Genomic DNA, 23416 nt, shown 5'->3' with positions numbered 1-23416 from the left:
CTCCTTCGCGTAAACTGACCACCCCTTTTTCTTTGGACCTAATGCCTTACTAAGGTAGGCTAATGGCCTCTGACGTTGAACAAGCACCGCCCCAATGCCAATTTCACTAGCATCTGTATGAACTTCAAATTCTACTTAGAAATCAGGCAAGGCAAGGATTGGAGTTTGAGTCATGGCCTTCTTCAGTTGAAGAAAAGCTTTTTCTCCTCCCTCGGTCCAACGAAATTCTCCTTTTTTTAACATATCGATAAGTGGCTTAGCTATCAACCCATAGTGCTCGATGAATTTTCTATAGTAGCCAATCAACCCAAGAAAACCACGTAAGGCTGAGGCATTGGCTGGTTTTGGCCATGAAACCATTGCTTCAATTTTTTTGTTATCAACGTGAACCTCGTGCCTCGAGATAATATGTCCCAAATACTCCATCTCATTTTGCGCAAAAGTACACTTTGAGGGTTTAATATGAAACTGGTGACTCTCCAAGATACCCATCACCGTGTGGAGATGACTCATATGTTGCTCCCAAAATCGTGAATATACGAGTATGTCATAAAAAAAAAACGAAATAAATTTCCTCAAGTGCATGCCAAATATTGAATTCATAGCAAATTGAAACGTCGACGGTGCATTGCATAATCCAAATGGCATTACCAAGTATTCATAGTGGCCGTGATGAGTTCGGAATGTGGTCTTGTGTATATCCCTTTCATGTACTCGGATTTGGTGATATCCAGAACGTAAATCCAATTTAGAAAAATAACTTGCTCCGCCCAATTCATCAAGCATGTCATCTATTGTCGGAATCGAAAACCGATCATTGATTGTTGAGTCATTCAATGCCCGATAATCGTTGCAATAACGCCACGACCCATCTTTCTTTTTTACCAATAGAACCGGTGAAGAAAAAAGACTATTGCTTGGACGAATAAACCCACTACGTAGCATCTCATTGACTTGTTTCTCAATTTCATTTTTTTGAAAGTGTGCATACCGATAAGGGGCCACATTGACAGCCTTAGCTTCATCCTTAAGGGGTATCTTATGATTAAATGGACGAGATGGTGGTAAAGATTTAGGCTCCTGTAAAATAAACGAGAACCTTGCAAGCAGGTCTTGGATGGCTTTGGGTATTGTGACTTCATCACCCTTTTGTTCCTCATCACCGGTAATTTGTGGAATTGAATAGCATTGCCCTCCCCTTCGACACAATTTCTCCAGTGATTTTGCTTGAACTGGCTTGGTTCTGCTTGTAGGCTGCTTGGAAAATTTTATCCAACCATCACCCCAAGCAAACTCCATTGTCATGCGTTGATAATCCGACACGATCCTTCCCAAGCTCTCCAACCATTGAACACCCAAGATGACATCCAACCCCACCAAAGTTAATACAAATAAATCCACACATAAATGTATTCCTTGGATTTTGATGGCTACCTTATTACAAACCTCACTGCATGACAATTGCTCTCAGTTAGCGACTCGTACATCAAAGGCCTCTATGGATTGTACGGGCAGCTGAAGTTTTCTCGCAGTGGTGCTACTAATAAAATTGAGTGAAGAACCATTATCAATGAGAACGGCCACGGATTGGTTCCGTATTTGGGCTTGGAAACGCATGGTCCTAGGACCTCCAATTTCGGCTAAGGCATGCATGGATATAGTTGGATTAACATCCTCTCTACTTTCATCAATTCCGTGTAATTGAAGCTCCAGTTCACGTGATGTTGTTTCGTCCTCCTCATAATTTTCAATTACAAATATCTGGGGTACCTTACACTTATGGCCTGGGGTAAATTTTTCATTACAATTGAAACAAAGGCCCTTTTCTCTCTGCCTTTGCATCTCTTCCCAAGATAGCCTCTTAACACCAGGCGGAATTGGTTTCGGGGTTGCTCCTATGGGTTTGGCCAATGGCAATTCATATGGTAAATTGTTAATTCACCTAATTTCTCCCCGTCCGCTTCTGTGCATATCATTCCAATAATCATTCTCCAGACGTGCATATTCGATGGCCTTCCTTACTGTTCTGGGCCATCGGGCCTTGACTTCCTTTGCCAACTCTGGTTTCAAGCCGCTTATCAAGGTTTCTATGAGAGCTTTCTCAAGCCATCCATGTACTTGATTGGATAACCTCTCGAATTCTTTTAAGAATTCTCGTAAACCGCCAGTCTGTCATACTCGTGATATTTCAGCATCGTGATCGACAAATCCTGTTGGACCAAATCTAGTGAGCAATTCACATACAAAGTCCTTCCATCTGATCTCTCTTTTTTCCTTCTGATAAATTCGTTCAATCCACTGCCACCACAAGTTGGCTTCTCCTTCCAAGAAAAAAGCCGTATAATTTACTCTTATAGCTTTCTTAATTTCGTGGAACTTGAAGAACTGGTTGGCCCTACTCAACCATGTTACGGGATCATCTCCCGAGAATGATGGAAAGTTCATCCTCGGTTTGGTGGTTGTTGGAAATTTTTCTTGGCTCTTTACAATCGGTATCTCTTCTTCTGACGATGTTCCCTCATCAGTCTCTAATTCGGAACTTGAGTCACTGCGGTGGAGTTGGCGATCATGTGGTTTGGGGTCATCTTGTGGTTTGTTAGGCAGCTGATTTACCATCCCTTTCATGATTAATTCCTCCAAACGTGCCATCTGTTGACGAACTTCTTGGAAGCCCGCTTGCATCTCCGAGTTGGTGGCTTGGAGATTGGTCTCCAAAGCCTCCAGGCATTCCTTTTGAGAGCCCATTCAAAGGAACCTCTCAACGAAACCACCAATGATAAAACTTAGTCTAAACGGAAGTAAAGAACAAGAGTTTGTGAGAACGAATTCTCGGTTTTCTTGATTAATTGAATGAATCCAAACTGATAGACTTCTCTGGCTTATATAGCCGCAATATCACTCCTAATTGTATTCTAATTGTAGTACGAATACCAAACGAAAATTACGTCTAAGTTACTTAAATAATAAGCAATAACTAGAGAAAACAAATTCTAAGTAATATTGAACTACCAAATCCTTATTCTGCTATGCCTACAATCTCGGATGTAATTCGTTCCTCATCTTGCATGGTACTGACTTCATTAATGTTGTCATCCGCACGTGAGTTTGCGTGGCTAGTAGTAGCACTTGCTTCCCGTGCTTCTTTCAACTTAAGCCTGTGAGCACGATTATAGGCATTTTTTAACTGTCTACCTTAATCCTCATCAGAGTCTCGCGAAGCATGCATGTGCAAAGCGTTTGGATGTTGTCTTAACGGTCCAGCACTACAATGGTTCATTAACCTCCCTAATGCTTCTATCAATTCGTTCGCCCAGTTGACAGTTCTTTTCATAGAGTAGTTCGCTAGCAGCAGGAGGTTGCCCAAGGCTTCATACGACCTTTATAAGGTCAAACGCGGGTTGGACGAATCTCTTCGTTCATACGTTGGTCGTTTCTTGGCGGAGAAGGTATTGATCCCTAGTTGCAATGTGGAGACAGCTGTCACAGCTTTCAGAAAAGGTTTGTCACCCTCCGACGAACTCTACAAGGAGTTGACGAAGTTCCCGTGCACCAACATAGAAGATATGCTAGCTCGTGTGTGGGCCCAGGTGAAATAGGATGAAGATGAAAGCAACCAACCACCACCTTCGGTCGGGAGAAGCATCGGGAATACCGGGGTCGGCAAAGTCCATAGCCCAGATCATCGACGCCGAGGGCCAGAGTGATCGCGCCATGACAGATGACAATACAATCGATCTCGATCCGCTTCGTCCGGATTTCGGAAGCCAGAGTACGCTTTTAATATCGAACCGGCCGAAATGATATCCATTCTCAAAAGCTTGGGAAACAAAGTGCAGTGGCCTAGCAAAATGAGGTCCCCCACGGATCGGCGAGACTAGTCAAAATGGTGTGACTTCCACCAAGACCACGGCCACACCACTCGGGATTGTCAAGGTTTACACGATGAAGTGATTGAGTTGTTGAATCGTGAACACTTCAAGGATGTGCTGACCAAAAAGGGGAAAGAGACCATGGCCAGAAGGAAGGAGCGAGAATTGACCCCACCAGTTCACCCCAAACCGAAGGGGTCAGTTGGAGTAATTATCGGTGGGTCCGAGATCAGTGGCATATCGTATTCAGCTGCAAAGAGAAATGCTCGGAAGGCCGTCAATCCAGTCCTCCGTTCGACCGAACCTGTTACACCGCCATCCTGTCAGATCATACGTTTCATTGACGACGAAGCCTTGAAGTTACTCAATCCACACCACGATGCTTTGGTAATCTCTATTCTTGTTGCTAATTATACGATTAAACATGTCTTAATTGACAATGACAGCTCGACGAATGTCCTCTTCCTAAGTTGTCCCAAACCATTGGAAATCGACGAATCTAACATTGTCGGTCGGTCAACAATACTCTTTGGGTGAGATTGCCTTGCCGGTCTACACTGAAGGGATAAACCTCAATACTAACTTCGTCGTGTTGAACAGTGCCTCTCCGTATAATATCATACTCGACCGGTCGTGGATCCATGAGATGAAGGCAGTACCTTCCACGTACCATCAGCTGATACGGTTCCCTACAAAATGGAGAGTCAAGGAGATTAAGGGAGAGCAACTTACTTCCCGGAACTGTTACACCAATGCTTTGAAAGGCAAAACAAATTACTTATAGCAATTATAGCAACTGGCGACCTCAGACTACCAATCCGCCACATTCAACCGTGGTGCGCCAGAAATGGAAGAATTGGATGACATACAGATCCATCCAGACCATCAGGACCACAAAGTACAAATAGGCGCGCGCCTTGACTATGATATCCGAACGAGGTTAATTGAATTTCTCACGGAGAATCATGAGTGCTTCACATGGTCGCACGTCGATATGGTCGGAATAGATCCAGAGGTTGTTGTCCATCGACTCCAGGTCGATCCAAATCACGAGCCTGTCAGGCAGAAAAGAAGAAAGTTTGTTCCCGAGCGTAACCGTATTATTAACGAGGAAGTCCAGAAGCTTATTGACATAGGCTCCGTTCGTGAGGTCCAATATCCGGATTGGTTAGCGAACGTAGTTGTGGTTAAAAAGAAAAATGGAAAGTGGAGAGTCTGCATCGACTTTACTGATTTGAACAAAGCATGTCCAAAGGATCCCTTCCCTCTCCTACACATCGACATGCTGGTCGATTCTACTGCTGGGCATGAGCTCCTCAGCTTCATGGATGCTTTCTCGGGCTATAACCAAATTCTCATGCATCCGGACGACCAGGAAAAAACTTCATTCATCACTGAAAGAGTTATTTTTTGTTATAAAGTCATGCCTTTTGGTTTAAAGAATGCAGGATCGACATATCAAGGGTTGGTCAATAAAATGTTCGCTGCTATGTTGGGCAAAACCATGGAAGTCTACATCGATGACATGCTAGTGAAATTCTTGAAAGCTGAATGCCATCTGGAGCACCTGTGGGAGGCATTCGAAGTACTTCGAAAATACAACATGAATCTAAACCCAAGCAAATGCTCTTTTGGAGTGTCGGCCGAAAAGTTCCTAGGATACATGGTAACTCAGAGGGGAATAGAAGCAAATCCTGACCAAATTCGGTCAGTTCTTAACATCCCATCGCCAAGAAGCAGGAAGGATGTGCAGAAGCTGACTGGAAGAGTAGCGGCCCTCAGTAGATTCATCTCCCGCTCATCCGATCGGTGCCACAATTTCTTTGACATTCTTCGCAAGTCCAAGCCTTGCAACAGCTGAAGAAGTATTTGATATCAGCACCACTACTTTCCAAACCAAAGCAGGGTGAGTCACTTCTATTATATCTTGCAGTTTCTGAAACAGTCGTTAGCACGGTATTAGTCAGGGAAGAAGACGATCGGCAACTGCCAATCTACTACGTCAGCAAAAGCCTACTTGATGCAGAAACAAGGAAACAAGGTGTTCCGAACTTGAAAAGTTAGCCTTGGCACTCATGGTAGCTGCCCAAAAGTTGGGCCCATACTTCCAATGTCACTCGATCATCGTTGTGACAACCTTCCCGTTGCGTAGCATACTCTACAAGGCCGAATTGTCTAGCCGATTGACAAAATGGGTTGTGGAACTCAACGAACATGACATTGTGTTCCAGCCCCGGACGGAGATGAAGTTTCAAGTACTGGCTGATTTTGTCGTCGACTTTACTCCGCCAATAGAGATCCAAGCGAAACACGAATTGCTTTGCCTGATGGAACGTCCAGGAGGAACATGGTCCCTTTCGGTCGATGGTTCAAGCAAAGTAAACGGAAGCGGGCTCGGAGTCGTACTCATTTCACCTTCAGGGGAAATAATGCAACAGTCCATCCGTTGTGGGTTCTGAGCTACCAACAACAAAGCCGGATACGAAGCTCTGATTGCTGGTTTGGAGCTCGCAAAGGAACTTAAAGTGAGAAAAATTATCGTTCGATCGGATTCATAGTTGGTTGTCAATCAGCTGCTTGGGACTTATCAGGCTCGCGGAACCAATATGATGACATATTTGGAGTTAGCAAGAAGCTTCGAGACACGTTCGAGGAATTCGTTATAACGCTAGTGCCACTTCTCGAAAACTCGCATACGGATGCATTGGCCAACCTTGGCTCTGCCCTACGGACGAACGAATCGCAAATGATACCAGTTGTGCACCTCGAAGTCCCGACAATCCAAGTTGTAGATAGAGCTCTTGCAATTTCCACTGAGGATAGCTGGATGACCCCTTTGATTGAGTACATTGACAAAGGAGAATTGCCGCTCGACAAGAATGCTACCCGACGATCAGAGCAGGAGCCGTCCGGTTTACCCTTTACGAAGGTCAACTTTATAGAAAATCGTACTCAGGTCCGCTACTCCGCTGTTTAATGACTAGGCAAGGTGGAAACATTCTTTCTGAATTACACGAAGGAGAATGTGGGAACCATTCAAGGGGAAGGAGTCTGGCCAATCGAACTTTAACAAGCGGCTACTTCTGGCCAACAATACAAGCTGATGCTTCCAACTTCGTCCGACTCTGCCCTTCATGCATTGGGGAATGGACATTGTTGACAAATTACAGGTCGCCTCTGGCCAAAGAGTATACGCCCTCGTCTTGACGGCCTACTTTACGAAATGGGTTGAGGCAGAAGCTTTCAAGCAAGTCCGGGACCATGAGGTGAAAACTTTCATCTGGAAGAATATTATCTGTAGGTTTGGCATTCCTAAAAAAATTACGACCGACAACGGCTCTCTATTCCTGAGTCATCAATTTCAAGTTTTCTGCAGCAAGTATGGGATTGAATTACACTATTCCACTTCGCATAACCCATAGTCAAACGGACAAGCTGAATCTTCCAATAAAACAATTATGAACACTCTCAAGAAAAGGCTTGAAGGTGCTAAAGGTAAATGGGCGGAAGAATTGCCAGGTGTACTATGGTCTTATCGAACTACGGCCAAAACTCCGATAGGTGAAACTCCATTCTCCCTAGTGTACGGGTCGGAAGTGGTCATTCCCATCGAACTCGAGCTGCCCTCAGCCAGATGTCAATGGATCAGCCAGAGCACCAACGATAAATTATTACAAAACAACCTTGACACGATCAATGAACTCAGAGAGGAGGCTAGGGTTCGAACGGCCATCTATCAGCAAAAGATGGCACACCACTATAACAAAAACGTTCGAGCCCGAATGTTTCGAGTTGGAGACTTCGTACTTAGAAAAATCTTTTAGAACACCAAAGAGCATGGAGCAGGAAAGCTTGGACAAACTTGGGAAGGACCCTATCAGATTAGGGAAGTTGTCGGACGAGGAGCGTATAAGCTGACATCCAAAGATGGTCAGGAATTGAACAACTGTTGGAATGCTATAGACAAGTAAAACAACCAATAATACCAACACGATCGAAACTAATACTAAGAAAATAAATTGATTTCCAAAGTTACATCACCAAAAATCATATTTTCCCTTGATTGTCCCAAAAATTCTAAGTATTCTACGCCAAAAAACGGGTGACACTAAGCCGTATTACAACCAGTCAATTACAGCTAAAGTGTATCTAAAGTTCAGGCCGTAGGGAGAGTATTGCCATCGCCGTCATTCTCGTCGCTCACCTTATCTTCATCATCAGAAGACTTCCCCCTCTTTGAACTCCCTCATCAAGTTTTCGGTCATACAAATGACCACATCATCAACCGCAGACTCCAGTTGTTTCTTCAGGTCTGCTATCTCGTCTTCAGAGGATTTGCGGTCAACGCTCATGGATTGAATCTGAGATCGAAGTTCCTCAATTTCTTTCTCAAGTGACACATTCTTCTCTTCCACGATCTTTGCACTGGATAAGGCCACCTACTCTTTCTTCTTCCTTAAAGAAATCTCGGCCGACAATTCTTGAACTTTGCTTGAAGCATTAATGTACTTTTTCTTAAGTACACCGTACTGCTCGCGCATATAGAGACAACCCTCAAATATCTTCAGAAGCAAATAGGAAATAGTAAGATGGTAGGAATTTGCACTTCTACATTAACTACGATCGATAGAATACTTACCCTGTACGCATGCATAGCGTTGAAATCAGTAATACTCTCGGTTGTATAGTCAGTGAATTCATTTATGTCTGTCGGGAAAACCAGGCCACCGGCCACTATCATAAATGTTCTGGGGTCAGAAAAAGCAGATGTTCCCGCTGGAAAGGTAAAGGTTATGTTGTCGGACGGCTCCTCCGGCTTCTTCCCTTTCCTCTTTGGCCTGTTTGATGGGGGAGACGAAGGTCAGTCACCCTCAATAACATCATGCAAAGTAGTTTGCGCAACGTCCGGCCCAACCTCGATGGGGATCTTTTTTGAACTTTTTTTCCTCGAAGCCTTCGTCCTTTTTGCTTCCTGAGTAGCTCTTTTTCTCCGCTCGAAGGCATCACTTGCTTTCTTGACATCGACTGGACCGGCCATTTTGTCGTCCGATAATCCCTTCTCTTCTATAGTCAAATGTCGTAGAAAAGAGAATTGATACGCTAAGAGTTCGTATGACCTTATTGTACATAAAACATTACTTAAATCTTTAAGCTTAGGTACAAGGGTACCTTCTTGAATGTCTTTGACGGAGGACCACAAAGAACTCCTGCACAAGCTTGCTTCCGCCAATATATATTTCCAATCCCTCTGTTCGTCGGTCAGACCCCCAACAAAGCTATTGAAAGCTCGCTCGTAGTTCTCGCAAACTAGTTTTGTGCTCAAATTCACTGCCAAAAAAGAAATATAAGTTCCAATTAGTAAAGCACGCATGGAATAAACGGTAGAGTACACTTACTAGCTTTTCTCCAAGAAGATGGGATTTCGTCTGATCTATCAGGGCCGAATACCATTTCCCCTTGTACCCAAAAGAAGTAAGGTTTCCAGCCTCGGTCGACTGCTGTCAAGTTTAAGATTGGATGGCCTTGCTATTTCCTATATAAATTGAACGAGTACCGACCAGGATCTCTGGGGTGCTCTTTCAGGTAATAACAGTTCAACAACTCTCTGTATCCAAACGAATGTCCTAACCTCTCGCTTAAGCATTTAATCGCCAACAGCAATCTCCATCCGTTCGGCATAACTTGAGCTGGGGCAATTCGAAAGTAACACAGTACATCTAGCGTTAGTTTTGGTATTGGGAAGCGGAGTCCTAGTTTAAACGGAGCCTCGTACATGGCCGTCCATCCCAACAAATCCCAATCAACCCTTTGATAATAAGCGGGAGCCCTTATTTCCACTCCGGTCGGAAATTTGTAGCAATACTTTAACTTTAGAATGTCATTTCCCTTTAAAGTCAGAGCATCGGTTTTCACTAGGAAATTCAACGATCTGTCCTCAGCAATAGTAGGGCTGGTACCATGTATAGGAGGGATAGCCTGACCACTACTCGGTCCAACCTCTTCAGCTGGCTCGACTTATCTCAATCCGGACGAATGATGAGTCTTCTTCGGGCGACGAATTACGATCAAGGGACTTGATTGACCAAAGCTAGGCCCATCGCCTTCCTCAACTTTCGTAACTGCAAAATTCGTCATGGTCGGACGATCAGAAATCATTTCATCTTCACTACCCAATCGGTCACCTCTAACCTCATCTAGGTTGGATTCTCGAAGATTGGCAATCTCCTCTAAAAGAGACGGCAAATCCATGGAAATCAGTCACCGGAGAACCTCTTTGAAGGCCAAAAAGCAAAGAGGAGAAGGGCCAAAGGCACTCCGAAGAACGAAAAGCAACCAAAAACCAGGCAAAACACCCAGAAAACTATCCAGAAGACTCAGAAACCCTTCACCAAGAGCAAGAAATAGACTAAAATAGAAAGAAATTCAAGGAGGAAATCAAGAGAATCACCTGAACTTGCAGAAGGATGAAGAACCCGCAAGAAGAATGGAAAAAGGGAGCACTGAAACGGCAAAGCTTTGGAGAAACAACGATAATCTCGTTATATAAAAGGAGCATGAAGAACAAAGCTCATTTAATGCCCCATAATGATTACACGGTAAAGACTAAACGACGGCTCCCATCCTATCCCTGGTACATTCTCTGAGGAGGCATGCTACAGGGGGCAACATTTAATGAGAAAACCCTAAAGGTCTCAGCTTGAAACACCAAACGACAGCTAGGCAGTTGGCCTGCATTTACTAACAAGATCTCGGCTTGGTGCGTATAACACGTGGAACCGTGAAAATGGATCTATGCCTAACCACACACAAACTCTAGACCCATGAGTCTAACGTTAAAGCCTAAGTGGTCAAGGACCTTCGTCCGACTGAATAGTTAGACCCACGAGAGTCTAATGATCAAAGCCCAAGTGGCCAAGGACCTTCGTCCGACTGAATAGCTAGACCCACGAGAGTCTATTGATCAGAGCCTAAGTGGCCAAGAACCTTCGTCCGACTGAATTGCTAGACCCACGAGAGTCTATTGATCAAAGCCTAAGTGGCCAAGGATCTTCGTCCGACTGAATAACTATACCCAGGAGAGTCTAATGATCAAAGCCTAAGTGGCTCCAGACTTCTGTCCGAACGAGCGATTAGATTTGTTAGTCTAAAATCCAGCCCGAATAACTAATGATCTCCGACCGATGACTTGACTATTCTCAGAGTCGAGAAACTCGACTCCGAGAGTTGGGGAAAAACTGTATGGGCCAAAAATCGTTGGCCCGAAATACTTTAACATATGGACAGAAGCCCAGCGTAGGCCCTAGTTAGACAGGCCCAAATATGCGCCTGATGGCCAGTTTGACCCAGGTCCTGGCAAAGCCCAAGGCCCATATAGGGATTGGGTGTAGAGGCATATCAAGGCCACGGTATCCTATAGCTGTCAAATTAAGCCACAGGCCCAATCATGGCCCAATGAAGAAGCTGATCTGTACGATCAACACGTGCTGACCACGTGATTGGAAACACTATAAATAGGGGGTCCTCCTCATTTACTCTCTCAACTACCTGGTATCTCTCTCTCTATCTAAAAGCCTTTCACTTCTCTCACTTAAATAGCTCCCACCGTTGACTGACTTGATCGTCGGAGCTTGTTCGGCCGACGCCACACCGGTGTCCAAGTTTGATGGTCATCCTTTTTTGATCTTGTAGTGTTGTCATAGGCCTCGATCAACGATAACAAATTGATTGCAGATTCTAGGATCTACACCAAAGAATCAGGGTTTGTAAGAATTCTCCAACCTTGATTTGCTAACAAAGCATCATTGAAAGCTTCAAAGTTTCTAAAACCCATACCTCCATCTTTCTTCGCCTCACAAAGTCTGGACCACGGTAGCCTGCTTTTTGGGTTATTTTTAGCATTATTTCCCCACCAAACCTTACGCTAGACTTGATCCATTTCACAGCAAAGATTTTTAGGGAACTTGAACAATTGAATGGCAAATGTAGGAATGGCCTGTAAAACTGCTTTGATAAAAATTTCTTTCCCAACCTGAGATAAAGTGCAATGGGACCAACTAGTAACCTTCTTGTTTATTTATCTAGAACATAAAGGAAAGCACTTCTTCTAGATCTTCCAACAATTGCTGGCAATCCCAAGTAGCGATCATACCTATTGGCTTCAATAGCACCAATCATTGACACTAGCCTTCCTTTTTGCCGTATAGGTGTAAACCAGCAAAAGAAAATACTAGTCTTATTGAAGTTTATTAACTGGCCAGAAATTCTTCCATATTCAGACAATAAATTATAGAGACATATCCAATCTTCATCTTTGGCCCGGCAAAAAAGAAGGCTATCATCCATGAATAGTAGATGTGAAATCCGAAGTCGGCCTCTACCAAAAGGGATCCCCCGGAACAAATTCGCATTGTGCGCCATATGCAGGTTACTACTAAGGGCCTCAGTACATAGAACAAAAAGAAGCGGAGAAAGAGGATCACCTTGTCGAATGCCTCTCGTAGGATAAATAATATCTAAAGGAGAACCATTTACAAGGACACGATAAGTGACAGACTTAATACATTGCATTATCCACCCAATCCACTTATCTGAAAACGCCATACGCGCCATTACCTCCTGCAAAAAATTCCATTCCACTCTGTCATAAGCTTTACTCATGTCAAGTTTCACCACCATGTAATTGGTTCTACTTCTAGCTAACAAGCTCATGGAATGCAAAGCCTCAAACGCCACAATCACATTATCAGTAATCAACCTGCCACTATTAAAAGCTGACTGATTCTCTTGCACAATTTTTGGTTAAATAGTCCCCAATCTAATGGCTAGAACTTTGGAGATAATTTTGTAAGATACATTGCATAGACTTATCGGTCGGTATTGTGTAACCCGAATTGCATCTTTCTTCTTCGGGATTAAAGCAATAAGGGTACTATTAAGCTCAAACTCCATCCTTCCAGTTTCCAAAAAGTCATTGGCAGCTGCAAATATACTATCACCCACAGTATCCCAATGAGTTTGGAAAAAACCTTATGAGAATCCATCATGTCCAGGGGCTTTTTGAGAGCCAATATTTTGCACTGCACTCCAAACTTCCTCCCTTGTAACTCGATGACACAGGGTATCATTCATATCATTATCAACAATCCTCAACAATAGATTTAGAAACGAGAGCTCTGATTGACATGGACCGGCCGTAAAAAGCTTTGAGAAATATTGGTGAAAGGCACTACAAATATCAGCTTCTGACTTCCATTTACATTCATTTTCATCTAAAATTTCATCAATACACTTTGATCTTTGACGATGCTTCATGCTTCATGCTGTGATGGAAAGTTACTATTGTTATGTATCATTCATTACTATCATAGACTTATGGGTTGTGGTCTACTAAGCATGTGTTTATGTTTCTAATCCTAGTTTATGTTGAAAAATTGATTCTAATCTATTAACATGATATAATCTTGCACAATTATTGTGTTTGCTTTTCATAGTTCTTTGGAGGTTTTAAAAAATTATAATTTTGTGAAATATTAATATGTATATAAATAAATAATAATCATATTTTTTAATTTTTTATTACCTATAAACTACAGTATATTATATCATGTTAATTATTTATTTAGAAATAAGTAATTATATTATTTTACATTTATTTTTTAAATTGTATAAAATCTTACAATTTTACGATTCAATTTTGTAAGTCTTCCACCGATCTTATATAAGATCCCGATTTTGACAACCTTGTGTGTACATATATATGTTGTATATATATATATTTAGTATTGGGGTGTGAGGGTTGGGGAGACTACAACCTAGTGTAGTCCCCCCTCCCTCTGCCCCTGCTTGGGTTCAATCTTCAGTGGCATGTATTTTCACATTTTTTGTTGCCATTTTCAAGGTGAATCAATGGATTTTCTGAACAAGCAAGGTAATGGTAGCATTAACTCAAAAATTTTCTGCCATACAAAAAAAAAAAACTCAGAAATTTTCTTTAAAGGTGTAATAACATGGTTGCTATATGTATATATATATGTTAGATCAGGTTTAATGTAATATTTAGCAAAAAAAGTTTAGTTGATTGAACCTCTTATGGATTATTTGTGCTGCTTGACAGTGGATTATTACACTATCATGATTCATGACTTAGAGTGTAATTATCTAGAAATTGAACCGAAATGGGTGGACTGACTGGAACCATTTTGCTATTTTTTTAACATGGTGTAATAGGATGACAACATTGTTTAAGACAATATATTTAGTTTTTTTCAATTGATTGTACGTCTTATGGATTACTTGTGAAGCTTGACAATGGATTACTGTACTGTCATAACGAAAAGTGTAACTATCTAGAAAGTGAATTGAGTTGGGTGAATTGATTGGAACTATTTTGCTTTTTTTTTTACAGTGTAATAGGATAGTAGCATTGTTTAAGATAATGTATTTACCTTTTTTATTTATTTATGTGGCTTGTCAGCGCATTATTACACTGTCCAGTCAAAACAATGTAATTAGAATTATGATGGACTAATGGTTGCCTAATTATTTCACATAGGTTTTTAAATGATCACAACTATTCTAACTGAGCGATATAACATAAAATTATCTTATTACATTGTTGATTAATAGAAGTATAATTATTTGATATGCCGTGATTCTTTTCAAGAAGGCAAAGACAAGAGCTAAGAAGCCTCAATTTGAGCCAAGCGAAATATCAACCAAGAATCGTAAGCATAACTTCCTGCAGTACATATCAAACTTGTTAGGAATAACATCCCTAATAAGAAGCCTCAGGTTGAAGAAGAGACGTATAATGTGTCTGTGAATGTAATTATGTGAGAGAAGACCTCTCAATGTAATTGAGTTATTTGGGTTAGGGTGATGGTATCATTAACTCAAAAAATTTATTTATAAGTGTAATCACATTGTTGCTTTGTCATATTAGTTTTAATATTATTAGATTTTGTATTTATCAAGTGCAGATGCAATGAGCATTTGTTTTACCTATTCTTTTTAAGCACATGCCACATAGGTTATGGATATTATGGACACCTAATTTTATGGACCTATATCATTTTCCTAAGTCATAAGTAGTAAACCAAATACTAATGTCTAATCATTATATACTATACAGTGCATATAAATATATTATAATATTTATTATGACGGTTGGAAGGTTTTATAAAAATATTTAAAACAGACCAATTATTTTTTTTATTTTAAAAAACTGATCAATCGATTTTCAAAAAAGAAAAATAGTGAAACTGACCAAACGGTCGGTTCAGTTTTCTCAAGTTTTTTGACAGCCCTACTCTTGTTACATTTTTTATTAACACAGACATTTATTACATTGTTTCAGCCTCTTATTATATTATTTCAATCTATTATTACATTGTTTCATCCTTTTATCATCTGACAATTATGGGTTCACGAACCTTTTGCCATATTTTCTTCTACATGAAGGCAAAATGCAACAAAATGTAAAAAACTTGGACAAGAAAGAGATATGCTAGCGAAGGAAACAAGTGGCTCTAACTTCAATCTCCTAGAATCTGGTCTCATGGTTGTCGAAAAACAAAAAATCAGCACGATCCAAGTCGGGTCAAAAAATACCCGTTCGGGTCAAGAACTGGATCAAACACTTCAAGTAGTTGTTATGGCCGAAAAATGGTTTGGAAATTTTGTCCTTGGTCCGGTGAGTCAAAAGGTACCTACAGATGGCCAAAATGACGATGTCGTCGGAATTGACCGGATCGAACTCATTTAGGAGGCTGTGGCCACATCCTTTTGGAGGATTTTATGGGGATTCCGACAACTGTCCACGATTGGTGATGTATGGGTTCTGTTCCTGGGGACAATAACGCTTTTTTTAGGAGTGGTGGCGGTCGATATGGTGGCTATATTAGAGAGTTTGTCCGTTGGCTATGGAGGAGAGAGATGCAAGGTAACTGTGCATGGAGAGAGAATGAGAGACATGAACGAGAGAGAATAAGAGAACTTATGGAGAGGAAAAATTGAGTTGTGGGCTATTAACTTTTATTTAAAAAGGTTATGTACAATAATTCTATGTACAAATGTCATTTTTCATATAGAAACTAGTTGCATGCTCGCGCTTCGTGCAACACATAGTTAATTTAAAAAATAAAGATTTTTGATAATTTTTCGATACTTTGTTATCATGATGAACAACAGAGTTTGAATTATAGAAAATGAAGATAATTGTGAGATGAACAAATAACTACAATACTTTTTTCTCAATATGTTAAGAAATAATTTTCTAAGAGGGAGCGAAAAATTTGATGCATAAAGACAAAATATGCTCAGAGTTTAACAATTATTGTTTGCGTTGGTTTTTTGAACAAAGTTGTAAAATAACTACAAAACATCTCATAAATGCTAAATTCTATAGAAAATATAGCGCACCTCCTTTGTCTCCTAGTTTTTACATCTTATTTATTATTGCTTCTTATATCAGCAAGCCACAATTTTTCATACTATGTCAATAAGCATATATAATATATAATTTGTTATACTCTATATCTCACATTTGATTAAATTCCTCATTTGTACGATCATCCACTAAGGGATTATCTTATACGGGATCATCGGGATCATCCTCTATGAAATCTCCTAAGAATGCATCCTAAACTAGATATTTTTCATCATTAGAGTTTATTGAATTGTATAATTTGGTTGTTATTTGACAAATAATTCCATGATTTGTAGGGTCATATCGTTAGGAATTTTGTTGAAATTGTTCATTTTTCCCATGAAGTTTTTGTAGTATCTCTTAGAACTTTATTGTGATCTTGTATGTTTTTGTGTGTTATTTTATACCTATATTGTGAATATGTTTCATTTAAGCTTTTATCTTTTTGTTTTTCTATGCAATTAATAGGTGATAATTGATATGACTATTTGTTGTATTATTAAATATGATTTTAAAATTATTTGTATATTATTAATTGTATGTGCTTGTGGGTCTTAAAGTTATTCAATATATTTAACTTTTTTTTTTGTCAGTTACTTTTTGTTTTTTGTGTAGGTTTTTTTTAGAGACATCCACATGGCACCAAGGAGAAGCCTTTTGGATCATTCGTTATATATATAGATTGATGATGATGATTAGCTTGATGACTCCTCGATCCATGGTATTGGACTATAGCGTTTTTTCGCCCTCCTTAATCAACTCTTTTTGACTTCCATATTGTTGCTACTTGGCTCTTCTAATGATTCACTGATTTGTTGCCAAGAAATCCTCCTTAGTATGCAATTGCTTGCTTAACGGGTACATTGCTTGGTGTTATGATTTCTTCTTTGTCAATCATGAAATTTGGCATGTTCACTGACTTATCATAAATGCCTTGGATCCACAAATTAATAGCACAAATAGCTTATCAGCCAAAGATATCAGATTTGGTGCGGTCATGCTCATCATTTTCGGTACACCTGCATCACATCAGTTGGTTGTGGAGCCCCACTCTTATACATAAGTTGCTTCTGACATATCCCAACTGACAACATGCAATTAAAACTTTAGACCATAAACAATATGTTAAATCTACCTCAGACTAGTTTGTTTCTTCTCACCATTGCCACCAGACCATCCCGCCATCTTCTGGTCTTTCTCCTTCTCTTGTTGGCGCGACAGATCGTGCTTTGTTCTCGAGCTTCGCATGTTAGTAACCGTGGTTTGTTCACTCAAGTTAAGTTATTGAAGTCAAGGTTATCTTTAGTTAGTCAAACACTGAAGGTGTTGCGTTTCATACGGTGCGTTTCATACGGTGCGTTTTGTCTTTTAATATTGTTGTATTATTTATTTATGATTTCAAATGTCACATCATTGTGACCGTTCACTTTGTACATGATATACTGTAAGTTTTGTCTCTCTTGGAGACTTGATTTGAATATATAGCATATTTGAATCTTTCTGATATTCTCTCTTCTTCTCCTTCTCCCTTCTAGTCTCCGCTGCTACTTCTTCTCCTCTTTATCTTGACGCTCTGCAACACAAAAAATTAATCATCAATTACAAACACGGTATCGGAGTAGGACACTGCAAATGTCGATCTGCCTACTTCATCAATGGTCTCAGCTGCTATATCTAAGGCTGCAAATTTTATGAGGGGAGTCACAACACTACCTCCTTTATTATCAAATATTCCTATGACTACACTCTCATTTGGAGGTACTCATAAGGCAGGTTTGCCATTTTCATTCTCAAATGCTCAAATTGGAGCTTCATCTTTTGAAGGTTCTCATCCACAAATTTTTTCATCATCACAGCCACATTCTCAACCTATTTTACCCACCCATTCTCTCTACTCACACCACCATTCCACCATATCCATACTCTCAAACCTTCTGTGATGAGTAACTCTGTAAACACTATGGCACAAAATCCTTTTTCAAACCCATACAATTTTTTGCCTAGTGATTTTTCAATCAATAAGTTGATTTCACTTGAACTAACTAGTTCAAATTATCACATGTGGAGTGGGGACTTCCTCAATGCATTAAGGGCTAGAAATAAGCAAGGTTTTGTTGATGGAACCATACATGTCCCAGATGCCCAAGGTCCTCATTATACTCTCTAGATACAAGCTGATTGTCTACTGAAAACTTGGATAACTAACTCTGTATCTTCCAGATTCTGGGAAGTATCTCCTCCTGAAAAACGGCAAGGGAGGTATGGTTAGACCTTAAAGAAACATATTCAGTGCTCAATGAAGCAAGAATTTTTGAAATTTACAGAGAACCATCCACCATCAGACAGAAGAGTATGTCTTTAACTGATTATTACACTAAGTGTAAAGCATTGTGGGATGAGTTCCAGGAATATGAAGAAGTTCTAGTTTGCAAGTCTTGCAACACCCACAAATTATTTATGAGCAAGAGGAACAGAGAAAGACTCATGTAATTTTTAATGGGTTTAAATGATTCTTATAGCCACATCAGTAGTCAACTTCTAATGATGAATCCAATTCCAGATGTAACCAAGGCATACAACTTGTTGAGTCAAGAGGAAAGAAAGCAAAAAAGTCTCTAACAGCCAAGGAACAATTTCAGAGGAGGCCATAGCTATGGCAGCCAAAAAGTTCACTACTACAGCTACTGGAAGTCGGAATTCAAGAACAAATTACAAAGGAAATCAACAAAGGTATTCAGATAGACCAAAAAGAGAGTTGGATTATGCATCAAAGTCATTTCCAACCAACAAGAAGAGCCTATTTTGCAAGAACGAGAACCATAGAATTGATAAATGTTTCAAGTTGCATGGTTTTCCTCCCAATTTCACAAAAAGGTCCAAGCCTAATAAACCAAACAACAAACAGTACATAGCAAATCAAGTGGCTGCAAGTACAAATGAATCACCATCAATTGTGGAGCTCACAAATGATCAATGCCAACAGCTGATAGAGTTCTTGAAAAGCAAAAGCAACAATGCAGAAGGCTCCATAGAGAATCAAAATGTCTTGGCTACTACAACAGTAGTAACAGGTAACCAAATCCTTAATTTTAAGCACAATTCTATTAAATGGACACTGCATATTATCGTGCATATCATACAATGAATGACTCATATGTTACGCTACCTAATGGGCAAAAACACCTAATAACTCACATAGGACAGGTAGTACTTACAGATCAATTAGAATTGAAAGAAGTACATTGTGTGCCCACTTTCAATTTTAACTTGATTCCTATAAGTAAATTAACAAAAGATAATAAGTGTTCAATAACATTTACAGAGGATAAATGTGAACTGCAGGCAGCAGCCACATTGAGGAAAGCTAGAATGGGAACTACTTTTTTTAGGGGGCTCTACCTTTTTAATCAAGCTGGTAGGGATGACTTAAGGCATTTTGGAACAATTAATCTTGTAATAGACTCTAGAACATGGCACAACAGACTTAGACATCCCTCTGGGAATGTGTCCAAGCTTGTGCCCTTCCCTGTAGACTATAATGTGCACAATTGTATTGAATGACATTTAGGCAAGATTAAAAGAAAACCATTTTATGTTAGCACAACCAAATGCAATGATATTTTTGAATTAATTCACATGGACATTTGGGGTCCTAGTTCAATTCCATCTATAGATGGATACAAATATTTCTTGACTGTAGTTGATGACTACACAAGAATGACATGGGTTTACCTAATGCATTCTAAGGATGAAACTAGGAATAGCATCAAAAACTTTATAAAATATGCCAAAATACAGTTCAATAAATCTGTCAAAACATTAAGAACATATAATGGAAAAAGAATTTATCATGCAATATTACTAAGATTTATAAAATATGCCAAAAATACAGTTCAATAAATCTGTCAAAACATTAAGAACAAATAATGGAAAAAGAATTTATTATGCAATATTACTAAGATTTAGAAGGAATAATACACCAAAAATATTGTCCTTACGCACCACAACAAAATGGTGTGGTGGAAAGGAAGCATCAACACCTATTAAATGTTGCTAGAACTAGACAAAAAATCCCCATATCAAATTGTTTATAATAAATCAGTTGATTACAAAGAATTTAGGACTTTTAGATGTTATTGCATTGCCAAAAATAATAGACCTTTGAAATCCAAATTTCAGCCAAAAGGAACTCAATGTTTATTTTTAGGATATACCATGGGTACCAAGGGTTATAAAATGCTGGATCTAAAAACACATGTGGTTTTTATATTTAGGGATGTGTATTTTATGGAAGATGAATTTCCTTTCAAAAGTCAAGATAAAGAATACATCCTGACTTAAGAAAATTACATTCAACACAACACAAACAATAATTCAGAAGAGTATGAAGAAAGCACCAATGAAAATAACAGAGAACAAAATGCTAGAATTAGAAAGAGACCATCTTACTTGGTAGATGACCACTGTGATTTAGCATCTGCATCATTACATGATCATCATGATACATTGCATGATAGTCATTTTACAGCTGCAATACCTGCTTATCAAGAACCTATGAAGTATAAAGAAGCAATTAAGGATAAGAATTGGTGTAAGGCAATGAATGATGAAATGCAAGCTTTGAAAGAAAATAAAACTTGGGCATTGACTAGTTTACCTAAAGGTAGAAAGACTATTGGTTGTAAGTGGATTTATAAAATAAAATATAACTCAAATGGGACAATTGAAAGGTATAAAGCTTGATTAGTAGCACAAAGTTTTAGTCAAAATGAAGATTTTGATTACAAGGAGACATTTGCTCCTGTGGTCAAAATTACTACTATTAGAATTTTCTTAGCCCTGGCAGCTATGCACAAATGGTAATACATCACTTAGATGTTCATAATGCCTTTCTTAATGGAGAATTAGAGGAGGAAGTTTACATGAAACTTCCTCCAGGGTATGAAACACAAAACAATAATCAGGTTTGCAAATTGAAAAGGTCCATATATGGCTTGAAGCAAGCTTCAAGACAATGGAACCTAAAATGTAGAAATGCTTTAGTTGAGTTTGGTTTCATTCAAAGCAAGGCAGATTACTCTATGTTTTACTACAACAATAAAAATAGCAAGATAATCCTCTTACTCTATGTAGATGACATGGCAATAGGGGGTAATGATATTAACCTTATTAACAGAGTGAAGAAATACATAGGATCATGTTTTAAAATTAAGGACTTAGGAGATTAAAATACTTTCTAGTACTGGAAGTACAATATACAGGTGAATGATTAAATATTTGTCAAAGAAAATATGTTTTGGATCTAGTTAAAGATGTACGTTTTGCTATTGCAAAACAAAGTAATTCACCAACAGACACTAATATTAAACTTTCAAGTTAGAAAGGAAAAATTCTGGAAGAACCCTTTACATTTTAGAAGGTTAATTGGAAGACTCATGTACCTCACAATAACTAGACCTGATATTAGCTATGCGGTGAATATATTGAGTCAATTCATGCAAAAGGCAACTAAGATTCATATGAATGCTACCATTAGAATAGTTAAGTATATCAAAGGCACACCAGCACAAGGTCTTTTTTACCCTACCACTAACACTTTGCAAGTCAAAGCATATTGTGATTCAAATTGGGCTACTTCCCTAGACACCAGACGTTCTGTAACAGGTTACCTCGTCAACATTGGAACTACACTCATTGCTTGGAAATCAAAGAAACAAAAGACAGTGTCTAGGTCTTCGACAAAGGCCGAATACAGAGCCATGACTTCCGCAACCAGTGAACTGAAGATTGAAACTATGCTTCCTATGTCTCTATGCTGTGACAGTCAAGCGACCATGCATATTGCCATCAACCCAGTATTTCACAAGAGAACGAAGCATATTGAATTAGACCTACATTTCACCAGAGAAAAGGTTGAACAAGGCTTAATTAAACTGTTGTACCTGAAATCTGCTAATCAGCCTGTCGATTTGCTCACCAAATCTCTTCCGATTCATCGAGTGCATCACTTGCTTTCCAAGCTGAACATGAACAATATTGTTCATCTTACCGGGGGTGTTAAATCTACCTCAGACTTGTGTGTTTCTTCACACCATTGGCACCATATCATCCCGCCATCTTCATCAATGATCTTTCTCCTTCTCTTGTTGGCATGACAGACCCTAGATCGTGCTTTGTTCTCGGGCTTCACATGTTAGTAACCATAGTTTGTTCACTCAAGTTAAGTTATTGAAGTCAAGGTCATCTTTAGTTAGTCAAACACTTAAGGAGCTATGTTTCATATGTCTTTCATGCGGTGCATTTTGTCTTTTAATAGTGTTGTATTATTTATTTCTTTTAAAGGACACATCATGACGGTTTACTTTGTACATGATATATTGTAAGTTTTTCGCTCTTGGAGACTTGATTTGAATATACAGCATATTTAAATCTTTTTTATCTTCTCTCTTCTTCTCCTTCTCGCTTCTACCATCCGCTGCTACTTCTTCTTCTCTTTATCTTGATGCTCTGCAACACAGAAAATTAATCATCAATTATAAACATAACACTTGAACTATCATGTCTTTTCTCTCTGATAAGGTATCAATTGGCTATAAGTTGATTTACAAAATCAAACATTATTCCGATTGTTCCTATCCATTTTTTATGTGGAAGGTGTCTAATTCCTCATTAAGATTATGAATTTAATGATACATTTTTCAATGAAAAAAAAATAGAATTCGTACCGAGAAAGTGACAATAAATTTGAGTTTTTTTCTTGAGCAAAGTTTCTAACATTGCCATAACTAATTTTTGAACACATGATTGAACGTCAAAGTACTCATGCTGTCCCGCATGCATACATGCCATTTGTTTATTGTGTAAAAGTCTCACATCTAAAGATGTGGGCACTCATGCCTTGTTTATAAGGCTAAGCCCACCTCTTACCACCATCAATGCCTTTTCCTAGGCTTGAGTGGGTTGGGCTTAGCCCACCTGCTTGGGTCTAAGGAGAAACAAAGCCATGCGGGCCCGATGTATCAACGGGAACCGGACAACCCAAAGCGGACAATATTGTTGGTGTGTATGGGGGTGTGGATTTACAACATGGTATCGGAGCAATTCGTTCCTGTTGGACATG

The 23416-nt window shown here is 39.4% G+C and overlaps 1 protein-coding gene and 1 long non-coding RNA gene across 3 annotated transcripts; one reads left to right on the top strand and one right to left on the bottom strand.

Moving 5' to 3' along the window:
• The first annotated feature begins 7327 nt into the window (after window positions 1–7327).
• Window positions 7328–7787, top strand: LOC119987881. The gene is made up of 2 exons (XM_038832784.1): window positions 7328–7618; window positions 7716–7787. The coding sequence occupies exons 1-2, from the start codon at window positions 7328–7330 to the stop codon at window positions 7785–7787; spliced, it is 363 nt and encodes a 120-aa protein (XP_038688712.1).
• A 9873-nt stretch (window positions 7788–17660) lies between these two features.
• LOC119988518 lies at window positions 17661–20871 on the bottom strand. Of its 2 annotated transcripts, none has more exons than XR_005465623.1 (4): window positions 20738–20871; window positions 19512–19570; window positions 18426–18536; window positions 17661–17869 (listed from the first exon to the last, which is right to left on the bottom strand). It is a non-coding gene; the product is annotated as an uncharacterized LOC119988518 (long non-coding RNA). The 2 variants fall into 2 exon arrangements; XR_005465622.1 differs by having other exon boundaries at window positions 20746–20871.
• Window positions 20872–23416: the final 2545 nt, after the last annotated feature.

The sequence above is a fragment of the Tripterygium wilfordii genome, chromosome 21 (genome assembly GCF_013401445.1).
Source record: "Tripterygium wilfordii isolate XIE 37 chromosome 21, ASM1340144v1, whole genome shotgun sequence".
NCBI lineage: Eukaryota > Viridiplantae > Streptophyta > Magnoliopsida > Celastrales > Celastraceae > Tripterygium > Tripterygium wilfordii.
The sequence above is the reverse complement of the archived record's forward strand: the minus strand, read 5'-3'. Positions and strand labels throughout refer to the sequence as shown.

Coding starts and splice junctions, on each gene's coding strand:
- LOC119987881 (XM_038832784.1), top strand. CDS start 7,328: ATGAACACTCTCAAGAAAAGGCTTGAAGGTGCTAAAGGTAAATGGGCG. Junction 7,619..7,715: donor CCATCTATCAGCAAAAGATG/GCACACCACTAT, acceptor AGCATGGAGCAG/GAAAGCTTGGACAAACTTGG.